This window comes from Daucus carota, chromosome 6 (genome assembly GCF_001625215.2).
Source record: "Daucus carota subsp. sativus chromosome 6, DH1 v3.0, whole genome shotgun sequence".
In the NCBI taxonomy this organism is placed as follows: Eukaryota; Viridiplantae; Streptophyta; class Magnoliopsida; order Apiales; family Apiaceae; genus Daucus; species Daucus carota.
In genome coordinates this window covers 4,746,776-4,764,236 of record NC_030386.2, presented here as the reverse complement: position 1 = coordinate 4,764,236, position 17,461 = coordinate 4,746,776, and the positions used below count along the sequence as shown (strand labels likewise).

General features: G+C 33.3%; 2 protein-coding genes across 3 annotated transcripts; one reads left to right on the top strand and one right to left on the bottom strand.

Moving 5' to 3' along the window:
* Window positions 1-341: 341 nt before the first annotated feature.
* On the bottom strand, window positions 342-13,520 carry LOC108228105 (peroxisome biogenesis protein 12). 2 transcript variants are annotated; one of them, XM_017403592.2, is made up of 9 exons: window positions 13,250-13,520; window positions 13,025-13,130; window positions 11,806-11,951; window positions 7,344-7,593; window positions 6,026-6,135; window positions 5,429-5,503; window positions 3,674-3,760; window positions 3,117-3,341; window positions 342-914 (listed from the first exon to the last, which is right to left on the bottom strand). In XM_017403592.2, the coding sequence occupies exons 1-9, from the start codon at window positions 13,355-13,357 to the stop codon at window positions 843-845; spliced, it is 1,179 nt and encodes a 392-aa protein (XP_017259081.1). In that variant the 5' UTR covers window positions 13,358-13,520; the 3' UTR covers window positions 342-842. The 2 variants fall into 2 exon arrangements, with proteins under 2 accessions (XP_017259081.1, XP_017259082.1); XM_017403593.2 differs by having other exon boundaries at window positions 743-914; window positions 3,130-3,341; window positions 13,250-13,508.
* Window positions 13,521-15,992: 2,472 nt separating this feature from the next.
* Window positions 15,993-17,421, top strand: LOC108226835 (probable peroxygenase 3). The gene is made up of 6 exons (XM_017401828.2): window positions 15,993-16,222; window positions 16,324-16,473; window positions 16,554-16,639; window positions 16,765-16,859; window positions 16,927-17,052; window positions 17,152-17,421. The coding sequence occupies exons 1-6, from the start codon at window positions 16,093-16,095 to the stop codon at window positions 17,303-17,305; spliced, it is 741 nt and encodes a 246-aa protein (XP_017257317.1). The 5' UTR covers window positions 15,993-16,092; the 3' UTR covers window positions 17,306-17,421.
* The last annotated feature ends 40 nt before the right edge of the window (window positions 17,422-17,461 follow it).

The window sequence follows — 17,461 nt, the reverse complement described above, 5'->3', positions numbered from 1 at the left end:
CTTCTAAACTTACAAATAAGTATATATGTGAACTATGATTTCATGTATGATGCTTAGTTTATTAGTTTACAACTTTTCAAAAAACTCCGTGGGAAAAAAATTACAAAAAATATGTATTTTCTTAATTTATATATATAATTTTATCATGATTGTTTCACCGTTAAATTCTGTATTACCGTTTATATATTTTTACTGTTGGCTTTGGTTTTCAATTTTCTGTTTTCAAATATATGATCATGTTCTCTTACAAAATGAGGCCTTCGTCTCCATCTATTCGCACAATTATATCATTTTAAGTGGTTACTTACTCGTTATCCAAAAAAAAAGTGGTTACTCGAGAATGATAAAAAATTGAGTTTGTACTTTGTAGAGTAATTTCTGTACAGAGAAATGAAACATCAAGCATTACATTCAAACTAGTACTTTTATTCTCGTTACTGCTGACACAGTTTAGACTCGGATAATCTAGGTCTTTATACCCCAACTATCGGTGATTCTCATTACTGCTGACATATAGTTTAGACTCAGATACTCTTTTCTTGGGGTTGCGCCAACACAATTTTGAGTCGCATACAGTAACAGCTAATCACTGCGGACAATTATATTCCTGACCACTAAACATTACAACAATTCAGATGTTATTAGGCAGGGTTTCCTTTTATCGACAATGGCAAAATGATGGCCAAGCATAATTCTTTGCGAGCTAACCCATACAAGTCAGTATTATTTGTAGGCTGCATTCAGTATATATCACACTCAATTGCATCTTCTCCTTAATTGAGGTAATCATGATGGCCCTCATGTAAAGATTTTGTGGAAGAAACTATCGCAAAGAGGACTTATTAAACATCCTGAAAGAGCCTCCTTATGTGATCCACGGTTGCAGGCATTAACGTGATAGGACACCGTTTGTACTGCAGCACCAAAAATAGTAAAGTTATGGAACAACTATGTATTTGACAGTACACAGGCATACTTTTAGCAAATGAACTGTTCAAAACATAAATTTTTCTTGTCTGTAGATGAATTTCACTACGAAATTGAAGACCTTTCGATATAATACCAAACAAACTACAAGAGATTAAAATCTCAAATACGTCAGTTTCAAACAGGACCTCCATATATGTAACTACAATACACAACATTCATAGCAAATAAATAATTTGATATTGTTGCACTACATGCTGTACTTTAACACCTATATCTATATAACTAATAAAGGGTAGTTCTAGAATGATGCAAGATAAGAAAAAAAAGGGTCTGCCACCGACTCGACAAGAATCATGATTAATATAGCTACATACAACAGAACCAACATTCTGCTGGAACTCATCAATAAATATCTTTTCTAGTCATTAATAAATTATACCATCTACCAAAAATAAAACCAGCAACATATTTATATAGGTTCGAAGAATATTTTTATTTACTATTAAAACTTTAAAGGAGATATAAAACTCCCAATATATAATATACTGCTTCAGTGTTTGCTTGTCTTTGAAATCTTTTAGTGTACTTTAAGGATTGCACAAAGGTATTTTCTGTAAAATACTTTTTACATGTTTGGTCTACTTGTATTGCAGTTTGATGATCTGTACTTTAAATTTATGGCACTTTGATGGCTATAAAGTTATAGTAGAGGCAAGTCCAATGCTGTGTCATATCTTGTCCTATATCTATATTATAGATAGAGGTGGCAAAATGTGGTTTTGGTTTGGTTTTGGTTCTTATAAAATGGATTTGGTTTGGATAGATTAACCAAAACCATTTATAAACCATATATTAATAAATGTGGTTATGGTTTTAGTTTGAATTATGGGTAACTAGTTTAGTAAGTAAAAATAAGTTTTATATAATGAACAAAAGTTAAAACACTCAAATCATAATATAATGAATATTAAATATAACAAAAGTATGTGTGAGTGTGTGAGTTGATGGAGTGGTTTAAGCTCTTGGCTTCTCCAAGTAAGGTCATGAGTTCGAATCATGGGATGTGCATGTGTGATAATTAGCAAAAAGAAAGAAAGAAAAGAAAAGGAACACAATAGTGTGTATGGAGAGTTATAAGAAATCTTAAAGTGAGACCAAATGTGGTTAGAACCATATTTTGTGAGAAATGTGAGACTAAAAACCAAACCAAATCCATTTTTCTAAATGTGATTTCAAATGGATCCAAATTCACAATTTTGGTTTGGTTTGGATTGGTTTAATGGTTTTGCATCCATATTGCCACCTCTAATTATAGAACAAAAACTAAAATTCACCAATCCCATGATGTTCTAAATCTTGTGCCAAAATAGAACAATGCTATAGTTTGTTCTATATTTACAACAAAAGATAGATGGAGCTATTAATTGCTAAAGTAGAAAGAGGAGAAAGAAATAGATAAGAAAGTACTGGAATGTGTGGGTCCCTGAAATTTGTTGAATTTATATAGATATAGAACGATATAGCACTTTTTAATACAGATAAGAAATATTTACTGTAATACGAGGAAGAAGTGGCTAGTTGACTTTTCATCTAATAATTTATGTATATCTACTTTAAACCATTAACGCGAGGCAAGTCCCTGGATAGTTAAAATATACTCCCTCCGTCCCTCCCAATTCTTATCGAATGGGTTGGGCACGGAGGTTAAGAAATATGTATAAAGTAGTGGAAAAGAGAAAGAAAAGTGGGTGAAGTGGTGGGACCCATTGATTTTTAATGTAGAAAAAGAAGATAGTGGAGTAAAAGTAGTGTGAAAAGGAAAGAAAAGTGGAGAAGTGGTGGGACCCATTGACTATTTTTGGTAAGTTTTGAAATGTAAAGAATTGGGTGGGACACCCCAAAAAGGAAAGTGTAAAGAAATGGGTGGGACGGAGGGAGTACCTTTTAGCCATCAAACTATTCAGCAAAAACAGAAAAATAAAATACAGCCATCAAACTGCAATTTACTCTTCTGGTTCTCTAGAAACCTTAACATATGCCAAAAATGAATGGACAAGCAAAAAGTAATTGAACATGAGGCACATAAACAATAAATAACACCAGGTAGTTTATTTATTGAGACAATAAACAGTTAGAATAACCATAATACTGCAGTTGATAACTATTTAAGAGCATATGTGGGTTACCTGTGAGACATACTTAAATACGCAAGTATAGCAAAAGACGAACCCCGATACCGAAATAACTGAGGGATTTGCACGCTTCTGTGAACACAAAGGGCATATAGTTTTCTCAGCTGGCAGTGGAATACCCTCTTTGGCAACCTTTGGGGGAGGTGGTGGTGGTGGAGGAGGATACACTGTGGGAGCTGACATTCTCTCCTCAGCAGATTGATACCACCACTCCATCATCTATTGGTAATTTACAGGAGAATGAGTTTGAGTACAAGCATGATACTGATGTCATTCAGATATATGCCAGTATATGTATATAAAGACTTAAAAAAAAATAAAAAATCGAGTTCTAAGGTTAGTACTGAAAATTATTCTTGCTTATAAAAGAAAAATAATTTGAGTGGGGTCCTTATTAGGTCAATAAAAGAAGATAAAGTAAATATCCTAATCAGAACATTAGGAAGCTTCAGTAGGGGATATTGTCTCAATGGCACAGCATTCCATTTTGCACTATCAGGAACAATCTGTACTTCAGCTAAAGAATCCTATAACAGGTGTAACATACTTACTTTAAAGAAGAATACAGCAGCAATTAAACCAGTTTGGGCATAATCTAGGACTGCATATGAGCAACTGAGTAATGTTCCTTGTAAAGTCTGTATCAAAAAATAAACAGTATGAGCATAGAGCATGAGCGGAAAAAAAAATAAAATAGGAGAAGTTAATCTTTGCAGGTCAACTGCATGCACTAGTTAGAAGTTGGTAGCTACTACTTTCTTGTGCAGGACCACAAACATAGCATGAAAAATAACACAATGGGCCCGAGATAAAATGGGGTCAGCTGTGGACACTGTTACAGCAGAACAACAATTCATTGAGCATAAACTACAGAATAATGGATAACTGTCTTCACATCCTATCTACCATAAAAAAATGTGGAAGCTTAATCTAGTGCAACATAGAGTACACCTACTTCATACAAAATTTAATGGCCACAGGTAGACCAAATGACTTGTAAAGCCCTTTGGATGCTTCTATTACCTCAGTTTTTTACATGCTATGATATTAATTCAAATGTAAATCAAAAATTGAATGTTCTTTAGTTGACAAGTTAGTCAATAGGAGCAAGATCAATTTCCTGTTCTTTCCTGTATTTAACAACGTTCACCAATATTCCACAATCCAAACAAGTGAACTATGTAAGCAACCTCTCATTCTTTGATAAAAATATTATCCGATCATTAAAAATTCATACATAAAAGATAATTAAATATAACAACAATGTTTAACTCTTAAAGTCAATTAAAGCATTTACACTTGAACATGAATATTGAAAAGTCAAATTTTTTTATATTTTTTTAGTGGATGGAGTGATGATCATGGCTTCGCATATTCATCTTGGAAGGAACTATAGTTTCTTGAATGATGAAATCATTCCCATCGAGCAGATTTCTAATAATAGTTATTTGTCCCTGCAGGGACGCCTAAGCACCTGTTACCGCTGGACTTTCAATACTTCAAAGAATTCAAAAAATACGCAACTAAAGATTGATGAAACCAAGATTGTAAGGGGTTCAACCCCTCAGACATTTATTACATTGGAAGTTTTTGTGAAGCTGAAAGCCATTGTTGCATATATAGACAGACACGCAGACTGAAGTACTAGTATCCCAGTCAAGAGGATATATTCAGTGCTAAAAATAATTTCACTTTCATATTATTTATGTTCATAGAATTACATCCTTAAAAAAAATGGTACAAATATCTGGCAGATAAAACACACTTAACAACAGAACATATATTTGACGGGGACTTGAATTAGAAAATTTGCCTCAAGTGCTCCTGAAGCGGAATGACATAATTTAAACACTTGAAGCAATTAACATAAATCAACCAAAAGAACCAAAAAAAGAAAAAGAAAAAAAAAGCAACAGTTCATTACTAGCATTTGGTTAATATTACCACTGATATCTGCAATTATGTAAGAATCACACCATATATAGAATATATAACAATTTAACGGATAATACAATCTCTCCGAAGTTTCAGATGTGCATGCTGCATTAACAGATATATCAATAGACTTGAACGTAAATCAACTGCCAGGAACTGGGAATGGAAACATTGCAAGTAAAAGCTACACATTAAGGAATATGATGATAGTACTTAATGTACATAGCACCAGATTAACAAAAATACTTGTGTTGACGAGAGTATTAGTAGAGGGCCAACTAAAAATCATATCTCACATAAAGAAGCAAGTCAGTTTCAATCATATAAAGCACCAAAGATATGTACATTAACATATGAAAAGTCTTGCGCACCTTCAACCACGGAGGACCACGAAGTCTTTCTCGCTCACGGCTTCTTATCCTAGAAATTCGTGAAGAAGTGTCCATCTAGGATGATATTAGCAATTGATGAATCTCAAGAATAAAAAAAAATGATAGGGAAAACTGTGTAATAAATCAGGCATGAACTAGACCAACTGTATTACTCAAATATGTGCTCAAAAGTCAGAACTATATCTGACAGTTTATTCAGAGCCTTTTTAGGTGAACTTGAAAAAATTCTTACGACTTGAAGTTAATCAAGTCAAAAGTGAAAATATTAATTTTAAGTTAGTATTAATTTGGACAATTTTGTTGTTCTGTGTAACTTGTGAATTATTAAAAGAATAAACATAAAATTAAAATTTAAGAGTTCTATATGTGGATGACACTATTGACTGTTATCAAATAATATTACACAACTTACAATATTAAAAGTGTACTGCCAACTTTTGACACTAAAATTATTTCAGATTCAAATTCACTTTTTCACTTAACAAACAAATATTATTTAACTTAAAAGTCAAAGAATCCCTTTTAAGTAAAAGAAAAAAAGAACTGATCAAAGGACAGTGTTTTTAAGTTTGATACCAGCTCCTGTCCTGTAGCTCGACAAACATGAACCCCAAGTGCATGTAATCCTGGAGAATAAAACCCAGTTGCATCCAAAAGATATAATAGCTGATACGCAAAAGCTAGTCCTGCAATTTTATATATAACCTAGATAAGTATATATATTGGCCAACAATTACAGTACGTACAGTTTTTTTTTTTGGTACTGGTTATCCCAGTTAAGCAAACAGTAAAAAAAAACGGATCAATAAAGAAAGATTTCCCAATAATAGGGATTGCCCATCATCTTTAAATTTCTGGAACTGTCTACAAACGACAAATACCGTATCTTGGAACTGTCTACAAACTATGATCCTGAATCTGTATCCACCTGACAAAGTGACAATACAAAAATCCTTTGGTAATTAAAAACCTAACGCTGAGCAGTAAATTTCCCATTCTTCACACTTGATTCGACTTGCATTTCAGACTGGAACTAATAAGCGAATTCATACAATATAATCAATATTTTGCAGTGGAAAAGAAATACTTCTGTTCAAAAATACAACTTTATTGTTTACTTTTATCATGTCTCTACATTTCATCATTGAAGTTATTTGTCTCGTGAAAGCAAAAGTTAACTGATACTACAATTTAATAATATTATACAAACAAATTTGAGTCAAGCCAAGAAATAAATTTAACCAACACTAAATCAACATTACCGAAATACACAATTACATATAAAATAAACAATCCAGTATCATTGATCAATTTAAAGCCAAATTCATTTCTAGTCCATAATTGCACAGTGCAAGAAATAAATTTAACTAGCACTAAATCTACATTACTGACAAACACAATTACATATAAAATAAACAATCCAATATCATTCATCTATTAAAAGACAATTTCATTTCCAGTCCATAATTGCAGTGTTATGCTTCTAACCTTAGATCGGGCAAGCACTGTATTAATATAACTACTACTAGGAAGTGTAAGATAATCACACTACATATACAAATAGAGAACATATAATAACGCAGCCAGCCACATAAAAAGATCATAAAGAACAAAACAGATTCTTTAATTAGATATAAGAAGCTGCATTCTTTGAATGCAAAGACCCACTAAACATTGAAGCAAGTCAACTTCTTACAAGACATCAGACATAGTAGCTCTTAACTCTCTCAACTCAACAAATTAAAGAAAACAAAAACAAATAATAAAGATAGATGCCTAATCTAACTAAATATGAATCCAGAATTAATGTTTCACTTCCTCACCATGAAAGAACATAAAAAAACATGTTTATGCATACACATGAGTATATATATGACTCAAAAGAAGCATGTACCTTCGTTTCCAGCATGTATCCATGGATAACAGACACCGATAATCTTCTTAATTCTCTTTGCCATAGTTGCTCTAGCTGATCCTTCCACATCTGAAGCATTGCTTGAAGCAGACGAATGATCATCTCCACCGGTATAGTCATTTTCATTCAATCTGTCACCAACATGACCCCATAAAGTTGCTTGTAGTGCAGCTTCCCTTTCTTTGTTATAGATTGTGTACAACTTTGACTTGAAGTATGGTAGCACAACCTACAGAAATATTAAATTACAATGTGTTTGCCTCCTTCATTTAGTGAACGGATCACAAAAACGGGAGAATACACTAAGTACACATATGGAGTCTACAAGTCTCTCATATGCTAACATGGTGAGGATAAGATGTGGATTTACTTGAAAGGCATGGCCAAAATTACATCTACCCACCAAATTCTTTAGTTCTCTAGAATTCAACTTCCTATGATCCGATTTGATTATTGATATCAATTTAGAGTCCGTAGTTGATATAGCTGGATTATATATTGGCCAATGAACTTGATTCAACTTTTAAAAACTGCAGAATACTAATTGTCTAATCTAATACTGTATAGTTTTGATGAATCTTACAACATTTAAAATTGAAACAATTGAGTGAAAACGCAAGTGTCAAACTGGATAATCATTGGAATGACGTATATACTCATGCTCAGTCCCTTCTTACTGGTCAATCTTTACTAAAGCGCTAGCATACTCAACCTTTCAGCAGATTAATCGGCCTAGGTGTCCTCAGCTTGAGTTCCAGGAATAAACTAGGTGCTAGAAGGCCGTGTGAACACTTATCCCCCTCACATACTTTATATTAATATAGAACTAGTGAAGAACACCGATATATATAACTGCAGGTTCTTTGGTAATGTGTGGAAGAAAGTTGCGGGCCAACCACATAAATCTGGAACGAGGAAATTTGACTAGATTAACTGTATATAAGAATTATGTATATAGGCTCAAACAGAAACCAATAAGTAAAAACCTTAAATACGAACCTAGAGAAACTACCCAACATGACATCACCCATAAAGGGCCCACTCCCGCCCTCCTAAATCCACCCCGGGTCCACTAAAACCTCACCAAGACTCCGAACAGGCTCTAGACAGGCCAAGAGCCCACTGGGACCCACCCCAATCCCACTAGGCCTGATATGATCACCAACCCCGGCCCCACTCAATTCACCTCGAGTCCACTAGATCCTAACCAAGACTCCTCATAGATCTCATAAAAGCTGCTCCAAATAGGCCCAAGAGCCTCTAGCAGGCCCCACCCCGATTCCACTAAGCCCCACCCCTGCCCAATAATCCCCACCTCAGTGTCCCCATTCTTGGGCCCTGCCCCACAACCCTTCCCATTCTTTTTATTTCAATTTAACTGGTATTTATTAGAGTAGGACCATATATACATACATACATAAATATATATAGGTACATATATGAGAAAAGTTATATGGAGTCCACATTTAAGATCGAGTCTTGGAGTCCCCTTTTTTAAACCGGATAAAATATAATTTAATGGTTTCAATTTTAATTTTTTTGTTCTACAATATTTCTAAACATCCGAAAATCTCAAGATTATATCCTACAACATAATGAACAAGTACAACAATTACTTTTACAAATCACAAGACACTATGTCTTACAATATAACTTGTAAGCAGAACAATGATCTCAATGATATGATTAAATTAAAAAATGATGCGGGTTTTAGAACCGGGGATGGACCCCGAGATGGGCCTAGACGGGGTCTAAGTGGGGCCTAATAGGGCCGGGTCGGGGCCTAGTGGGACCATTGCGGGGCCAAGGTTTGGCTCTTTAAGACTGTTTGGAGCCTGTCCAGGGCCTGTGAGGTGCCTTGGCGAGGCCCTAGCGGGCCCGGATGGATTGAGTAGGGGTGAGAGTGGGCCCAAGGCGGGTGATGACATATAGGGGGTGGGTGATGACATATAGGGGGTGGGTGAGGTCATTTAGTTATAGTTTCTCTTGGTTTCCATTTTAGTTTTTATTTTAGTGGTTTCTATTTGAGCAATTGCCTACATATATATATATATATATATATATATATATATATATATATATATAGAGTACTACTCCAATAGAAACCAAATTAGCCTAAAAACTAAAAACCAGTTTCTGGACAGTATTTTATCACTATTTTTAACTACAGAAATCACTAATTTGTACATAACATATCACTAATTTATATATTGCATATCTCGCGAATATAAATATATATATACACATATATGCAACGTATATGACCATCATCTTCACCCAAATCGTAATAATGGTCCTCTTACCACTATTACCAGACGTTCCTATGACTTGCCACCATTGTCTATCATTACCAATAGTCACATACCCTTTTCATCATAACTTACAAAACTAACGATTACTTACCATCATCATACAACTTCTCTTACGGCTTCCTACCACCAAGAACCTTCCTACGGATGAAATTGATCATCTATAATCGATTATCAATAGTTTAGATAAGTAGATTTTTTCAATTTTGATAATAAAAATCGCTGTTTACATACTGTATAAAAACAGTGATTAGTGCAGTATAAATTAGTGATACCCGTAATTATAAATAGTGGTAGGGAAACTGGTTTCTAGTTTTTATTTTAAGAGTGGTTTCTATTTGATCATGAGCCTATATATATATATATATATATATATATATATATATATATATAGGGATAGGATCAAATAAAAACTTTTTTAAGTTACAAACTTACAAACTTTTTTTTATTCTACCATGGTGTTAATCCGTAGTTATAGAAAGTATCCATGTTGAAAATTCTTGAAAAAACATCACAATTTTTTAAAATAACGCATAAATAAATCGTACATTCAACACATTAATAACTGAGGTTCAACATCGGGTGTAGAACACTAATTATCATTGTGTTGAATATATCTAAAAAGATGTTTAAACTATACCTCTGGGGTTTGGGTAGGGTCTAGAAACATAAATATTAGTTATATAACATGTTTATCTTAGTTCTTACATTTAAAAATTAGTTTATGTACTTCTCCACCACTATTTTAATCGATGTTCAACAAAATATGTTAAAAAAATGTTGAACTCAAATTATATATGTGTTGAACACATAAGGTTTGTAAGTTTGTAAGTTTGTACCAGAACCCACCCCTATATATATATATATATATAGGCCAACAATCCAAAGAGGGACTCCTTATATGGAGTTACATAGTGCGCCACTATAAATCATCAATTTCATTATAAATCCTGTTATAGAATACATATAAAACGTGATTCTAATATAGAATACTATAAAATAAATCTATTTTATGTAATTTAACACTTAAAATTTGATTAAAAAAGTATATTTTCGAAACTGATTCTACAACAGAATAATTCTGGATGATTATAATTCTGTTATAGAATCATGTTGAGATATTGCATAATTTTAGATGATCTTTGGAATAAAAAAATTGTATAACTTCGTTTCGGTTTAATAATCAAAATTTGCAATTATATTTCATAAAAAATATAATAGAATATATATTATATATATATTTATAATGGTGTGCTACGTAACTCCATATAAGAGGGTATGCTGTGGAGTGCTACCCATATATATATATATATATATACCCAAATCTCGTGACCATCTAAAAGAGTTCCAACTTTAGCCTTCCCACATTACCTCAATTCTAAAAAAAGGAAAACTAAAATCAGTAGTAAGAGACAAACAGGTAATCTTTTTTTCTTTTTTTTTTGCTAAATCAAACAGGTACATCAATGGCAGAAATGTGCTTCTATGTTATTCTAGTTCAGATGGCGCTGTTACGGGAAACTATAAGAAGGGACTTCCTTGTCACTACAATGAAGTCCAAGAACTTAGAGTTGGACTTATGACAGGCTAAGCCATTTACATGAAACTTAGTATGAGAAGTAGAAAAAGAGAATTTCTTTTGAGAGGAGTAACAAGAGAGAGTAATGTATACCATATCACCATCATATGATAGAGAAGTATTATCCCATAACTGAAGGGGAATACACAAAATTTACAGTGTAGCACTTTGCCTACAATTTAAGTGTTTCTCTTTCTGTAAGCCTTTAATAGTTGAGGCTGGAAAGGTCACAAGAAGACATGATCTGGTGACGATTAATATCAGAGATAAAACAATTTAAACAAATAAATATTACATATGCATATTGACACAAGTCAAATAAAAATAAAGCAATTGGTGCAGATGTAAATCATGTTACAGTTGTTCAAATCATGAGTAAATACCCAAAAAGATGTACCGAACTGCAGCTCACAAAACACATCACATATAGAAAATCGCAACAAAAAAAATGAGTTTAAACTTTAAACAATAGATAAACATTTAATAACAAGATCATTATGGCATTTCCTGCTGCTATGGGATGGGGAGTTCTGCTAGAAGAAGAAGTTCCTACCAGAAATGCAACTGAAAGAACTTTTTGATGCTTTTCCAAACTTGACTGATGGATCCTCTCGCCTGCTTCTGAGTTAACTTTATTCTTCAATTTCATATTAACTGCTCTCCTTCGCAAGCCATATAAAGACTCTGAAAAACAAGCATCTGAACAAGCACAAGGCAGAAAAATGTGAGCAACTGAGCATCAATCAAGAAAAATAATCGGAAGAAAAGATAACACCGTACAAGTTCAAGTAAAGTTGCACATAGGATATATACATCATACATCAAATGAAAAGAAAATATGTAACTTCTCCAACTCCACAGGGACTCATGATGCAGGACACCTCGTAGACACGATGTAATTATGTAATAATAACACGGAAAGAAAAATCTTGTGAATGAACTGCAGAACCCATTACCCCAAGGGTTTTCCAACTGCGGAAGGCAGAAAAGTCATGGATTGCAACCCATGAAAGAGACCCATTTCAGTATTGATATCAAAATAACTATGTACTAGTCAAGTCTAAGACTAAGATCATATGTGGGGGTTTACGATTACAATGCTTATATAAGGAATATAAGAGAATATATCCTAACAGAATAACTAAGGTCTGTAACAATTGGCTTTTATTATAAATAAACTACTTATTTTATAATCTACCAACCCTCATATAAGATACTAAGATAAAAACACATCTATTATTACACTAGACATATTCAAATTAATTAAAATTTATATAGTGACTCCTCACTTTATTTCCTTATCAACTAAACTATATATATATATATACAGGAGTCAGTTGTTTGTGACAGTATTTCACAAAATATTCATCAATCATCAGTGTTAAATCGAAAGTCAGACAACATTGTGCATAAGCTAGTTTGTAGGAATTAAAAAAAATTTGTAGAAAGTTGCCTAATGCAGAAAAATGATGTAGATGCTAAACAAGAGGGAGTAAACTTTGAAATGAGATTTTACTGAAGTAGTCGCAGAGAGGAACTTAGGCCGACTCGTTGTGATGATATAATCATATTGCATAGAAGGCCTAGTGCAATCTTAAATGGCAATTGCTTACTGGTCAACCTTTATTATAAAAAGATTAACCACGAACAAGTAAAAGTTGAAAAAGGAGATTATAGGTAAATAAACATAAGGATTTTGGATGGACAACAAATACATATCCTTGCCAATTACTAGACAAATTACTGAATTGATTAAAATTAAAAAAACTAACCTGTATTTCGAAGACTATGGGTTTCAAGAACAAGAGTGAGAAGTGCAAAGAACTCATCTTCGTAGTCTAAAACCTTATGAAGTAAGGGTCTTCTCAAAGCCAGCACCTGATTTTACAAAGAAAAACCTCCAATTGAGAGAAAGAGAGAGAGAGATGGAGGGAGAGAGAGAGGAAGGGGGAGAGGGAGAGAGAGAGAGAGAGAGAATCTCTCTGGATTGGGCTTACACCAAGGGAGTAGGTGAGAGCAGCACGGAGACTAGAAGGAAGCTGTTGAGCAGCTGCCATTTCAAAGAAGGTGGGGCGACTCCCTTGCCCTCCTACCTGAAACAACATTATGAATCGATGATGATGATGATGGTGATATATCTTCTTCTTTCAATCTCTCTGTGTGTATTGGTCCTGTCCTGCAGCAAGAAAGATGAAACCAAATCTCCCTCTCCCTCTCTCTTATCGTATAATAATTGTATCGTATTTACAGTCTACACAACAAACACTTCACACACTCCTCCAACTAGGCCTGTAAATGGATCGGATATCCGATCCGACCCGATTCGATCCGTAGTTAAATAAATGGATATGGATCCTTATTAAAAAAATCCGATCTGCTAATAATCCGATCCGATAATAATCCGGTCCGATAAAGAATGGATATGGATATGGTCAAATCCGATCTGTTAACGATCCGATCCGATTCATGCTTAACTATATTATATATTTTATATTATATTGTATTATAATATAATATATGATTATTAATATATGAGTACATACAAAATAAAAATTTCTAAAGATACATGACAAAATCCTAAATCATATTTTCTTATAATCGATCTCCTAATTCTTGACATGGCTCTCACTCTTGTTATCCGGTTAATCTGATAATCACTCTTTTTTTATGTATAGTGAGTATAAACATAGGAGCCGACTCTTTCACTTAAAACCTCCTCAATCACCTGGTTTCGTATTTAAGACATATTTATCAATTTTAATCCTTATTAATAGAGGAGCAAATCATAATTTGCTTACTCCAAAAGTATTAAGCAACTTATTTATTATTTTTCTATTTACTTGATAAATTCTGTGTTGAAGTTTTTATAGGAACAACTAACAAAGTTTTTATTAAATACTATTTTATTAGTTTTTTTTTACCTATTACGCTAAAGTTTATGAATTAATATAGCTAGAAAATGTCACTTTTTTTGTATGGAAGTTAAAAAATTGTTCACGGAGAAAAAATATATTTCATAATTTTTAGTGGATCGGGGCTCCGATCCGATTATCCATGATCCGAGTGGACCGGATATGGATTGACTTGTAAAATATCCGACTCCTGATCCGATCCGATCCGAATCCGACAAATTTAAATGGATTAGGATATGGATTTAGCTAGATCCGATCCAAATCCGATCCGTTTACAGGCCTACCTCCAACCCAGGCCGACCAGCTATTATACATACCGCCTGTTTGTAAATTACTTTTCTGGACCGCACCAAGATTTTTTGCACACAATTCTAAGTGTTTTGATCACCTATTTAAAATTATTTTTTCTAAATTTTTTTTAATTAAAATATGTGATATATATTTTAATTCAGTAAAAGAAAATTTAAAAACAAATAATTTTAAATGTGTAGTCAAAGCACCTAGAATTGTATGCAAAAAGTCTTGGTGACTTATAATAAGGACAAGAGGGAGTACATTAGTGTTCCAACTTCCAAATATTCTTCCTTTTAAGTCTTTAAATGATTATTATCCCGTGATTTAATCTTATACTCCCTCCGTACCCTTTAATAATTTATTTTGAGTTTGGGCACAGAGGTTAAGAAATATGTATAAAGTAGTGGAAAAGAGAAAGACATAAAATATCTATAAAATTTACAAACCATATCCAAACCGAACCAAACCGAATTTTACGATTTTGAAAATTTACAAACCATATCCAAACCAAATGTTATAAAAACCAATACAAACCGAACCGATTCTTAACGTATTGGTTCGGCTTGGTTTTCGAATTAATACAAAAATATTAAAAAATTGTACACTTTTATTAATTTATAATAATTCTAGGTGTTCCTTTTTTTGTCACTTAACAAAATACTTAATAAAAGATAAAGGTGAAACTTGTATAACTTTTCGGTATAAATAACTTTAGGTGCTACCCTTATACATTGTTATGAGAACAAATTATTCATTAAATTTTAAAAACTAAACAAAATATTTTATTTAAAAGATAAAAAGAAAAAAGTTTGATTATTAATGAAGAGTACTTAAAATAAGGATGGAGAAAAGGGGGAAGAATTTTAAACGTAAGAAGTATTTATAATATTGATCAACAATTGAACACTTAAATACCTAAACTAGATATATAAAAATATTAATTATATAACATATGTGCTAACGGTTCGGTTCGGATATTTCGGTCGGTTTGAAAGTGAAAACCGAAACCAAACCGAAAATTTTCGCTTTTCTAATTATCAAAACCAAAACCAAACCAAACCGTTAAAAAACTGAAATATTCGATTTGAACGGTTTGGATCAGCCGGTTTGGACCGGTTTCAGATAACTATGCTCAGGCCTAGATATATGAGTTCAGGTTTGTCTTATAAATTATGCATCTATTTATAAATATTTTTAATACTAATATATGTTATTGATGATAATTTTTTTAATCAATTATAAATTATATTTAATAAGATAATTTATGAAATTTTTGTCTTATAATACATCACAAGTATTTTTAGTGTTTTAAATTATTCAAAAATGCAAGAGTGAAACCTCTAATCATCATCTGCACTAGAGTATAAGTTAAGCAATTAGCTATAAAACGACATATTAATGAAAAAGGTTGTGGAAAAGTTAAAATAAAAAGAAAAGAGAGAGAAAAGCTGGAGTTGGAAAGCAGGTGAATGAGGCGAAGAATACGCATTTAGTATGCGAGTCAAAATGCAAGCTATTCTCCTATTAATTAGACACCACAAAGAGTAAGAGTAGTAGAGTAGTTGTTGCTGCAGTGTTGTTCCCGAATAATAATAATAATAATACACAGAGTAGTTTTAAAAGCAAAGACAGAGATGGGAGAGAAGACAACAGGAGGAAATGAGAAAGCAACGAGTGAAGCCATGTCCATTGTGGCCGATAAGGCTCCCGTGACTCGTCGCAGGAAGGTGGCACAGGACCTTGATGCTAAACTTCCTAAACCTTGTACGTACAACATCAACATCAATCAATCTTCTTTCTTCCTTGCTCGTATTATTATTATTATTATTATGAATTAATCATCTTTCAATTCCTTGTATTGATAGATGTTCCCAGAGCACTAGTGGCAGCAGACGCAGAGCATGTCAACGGGACATGGGGGCACAGGCACCGCAACATGTCTGTTCTTCAACAGCACATCGCCTTCTTTGATCAAGATAATAATGGCATCATTTATCCTTGGGAGACCTTTAAAGGTACGTACGTCGTACCTAGTAACCTCCATCTATCCTTAGGAGACCTGCTTATTTCTGCTTCATTCTTCCTTGTTGTTAAGGTTTTCGTGACATCGGTTTCAATCCAGTGGCTTCCTTCATTGTTATGCTGCTTATCCATGCAGCTATGAGTTATGCAACTCTCCCTGTAAGCCAATAAATTTTAATTACCTCATCAAACATACCACCCAATTAAACTCGTTACCATTCAAACAATGAAATAAATTGCCTAAAGATTATTGCTAACTACATATATGTGTGCGGCTGCTGCAGACATGGTTGCCTTCGCCATTTTTCCCCATATACATCGACAACATTCATAAAGCCAAGCACGGCAGTGATACTTCCACCTACGATACAGAAGGAAGGTGAGAGAGACCCTATATAGAATATACAATAATAGTAATAATAATAATCAAGAGATTGTAAATGCAGGTTCGTTCCAGCAAACCTGGAGAACATATTTACCAAATATGCTCATACAGCGCCTGATAAGATGACTTTCAGGGAACTCTGGCACATGACCGATGCCAATCGCAATGTGTTTGATTTCTATGGATGGTCAGATATTCATCCATCTCCGCTCATTTCAATATCATACTACTACTTAGTACTTACCACCCTCTCTTATAATCTTCTTGATTTTTTGTATGTATATAGGATAACAAGTAAAGTGGAGTGGGTAGGGTTGTATATACTAGCAAAGGACTCCGAGGGCTACTTAACAAAGGAAGCTGTTAGACGTTGTTTTGATGGAAGTTTATTCGAGTACTGTGCAAAGACGCGTAAAGGGGCTTCTGCAAAACTTGGATGACCTCTCAAACAATTCCATACTCTTTCTACATTCCTATAACTTTATCACATTGTAATAATCTAGGGACTCAATTACTTTCTGCATTTTCTTAATCATGGGATAACTATTTCTTTTAATTCAGTCTCCTGCAAATACCCACCTTGTAATTTCACTCTC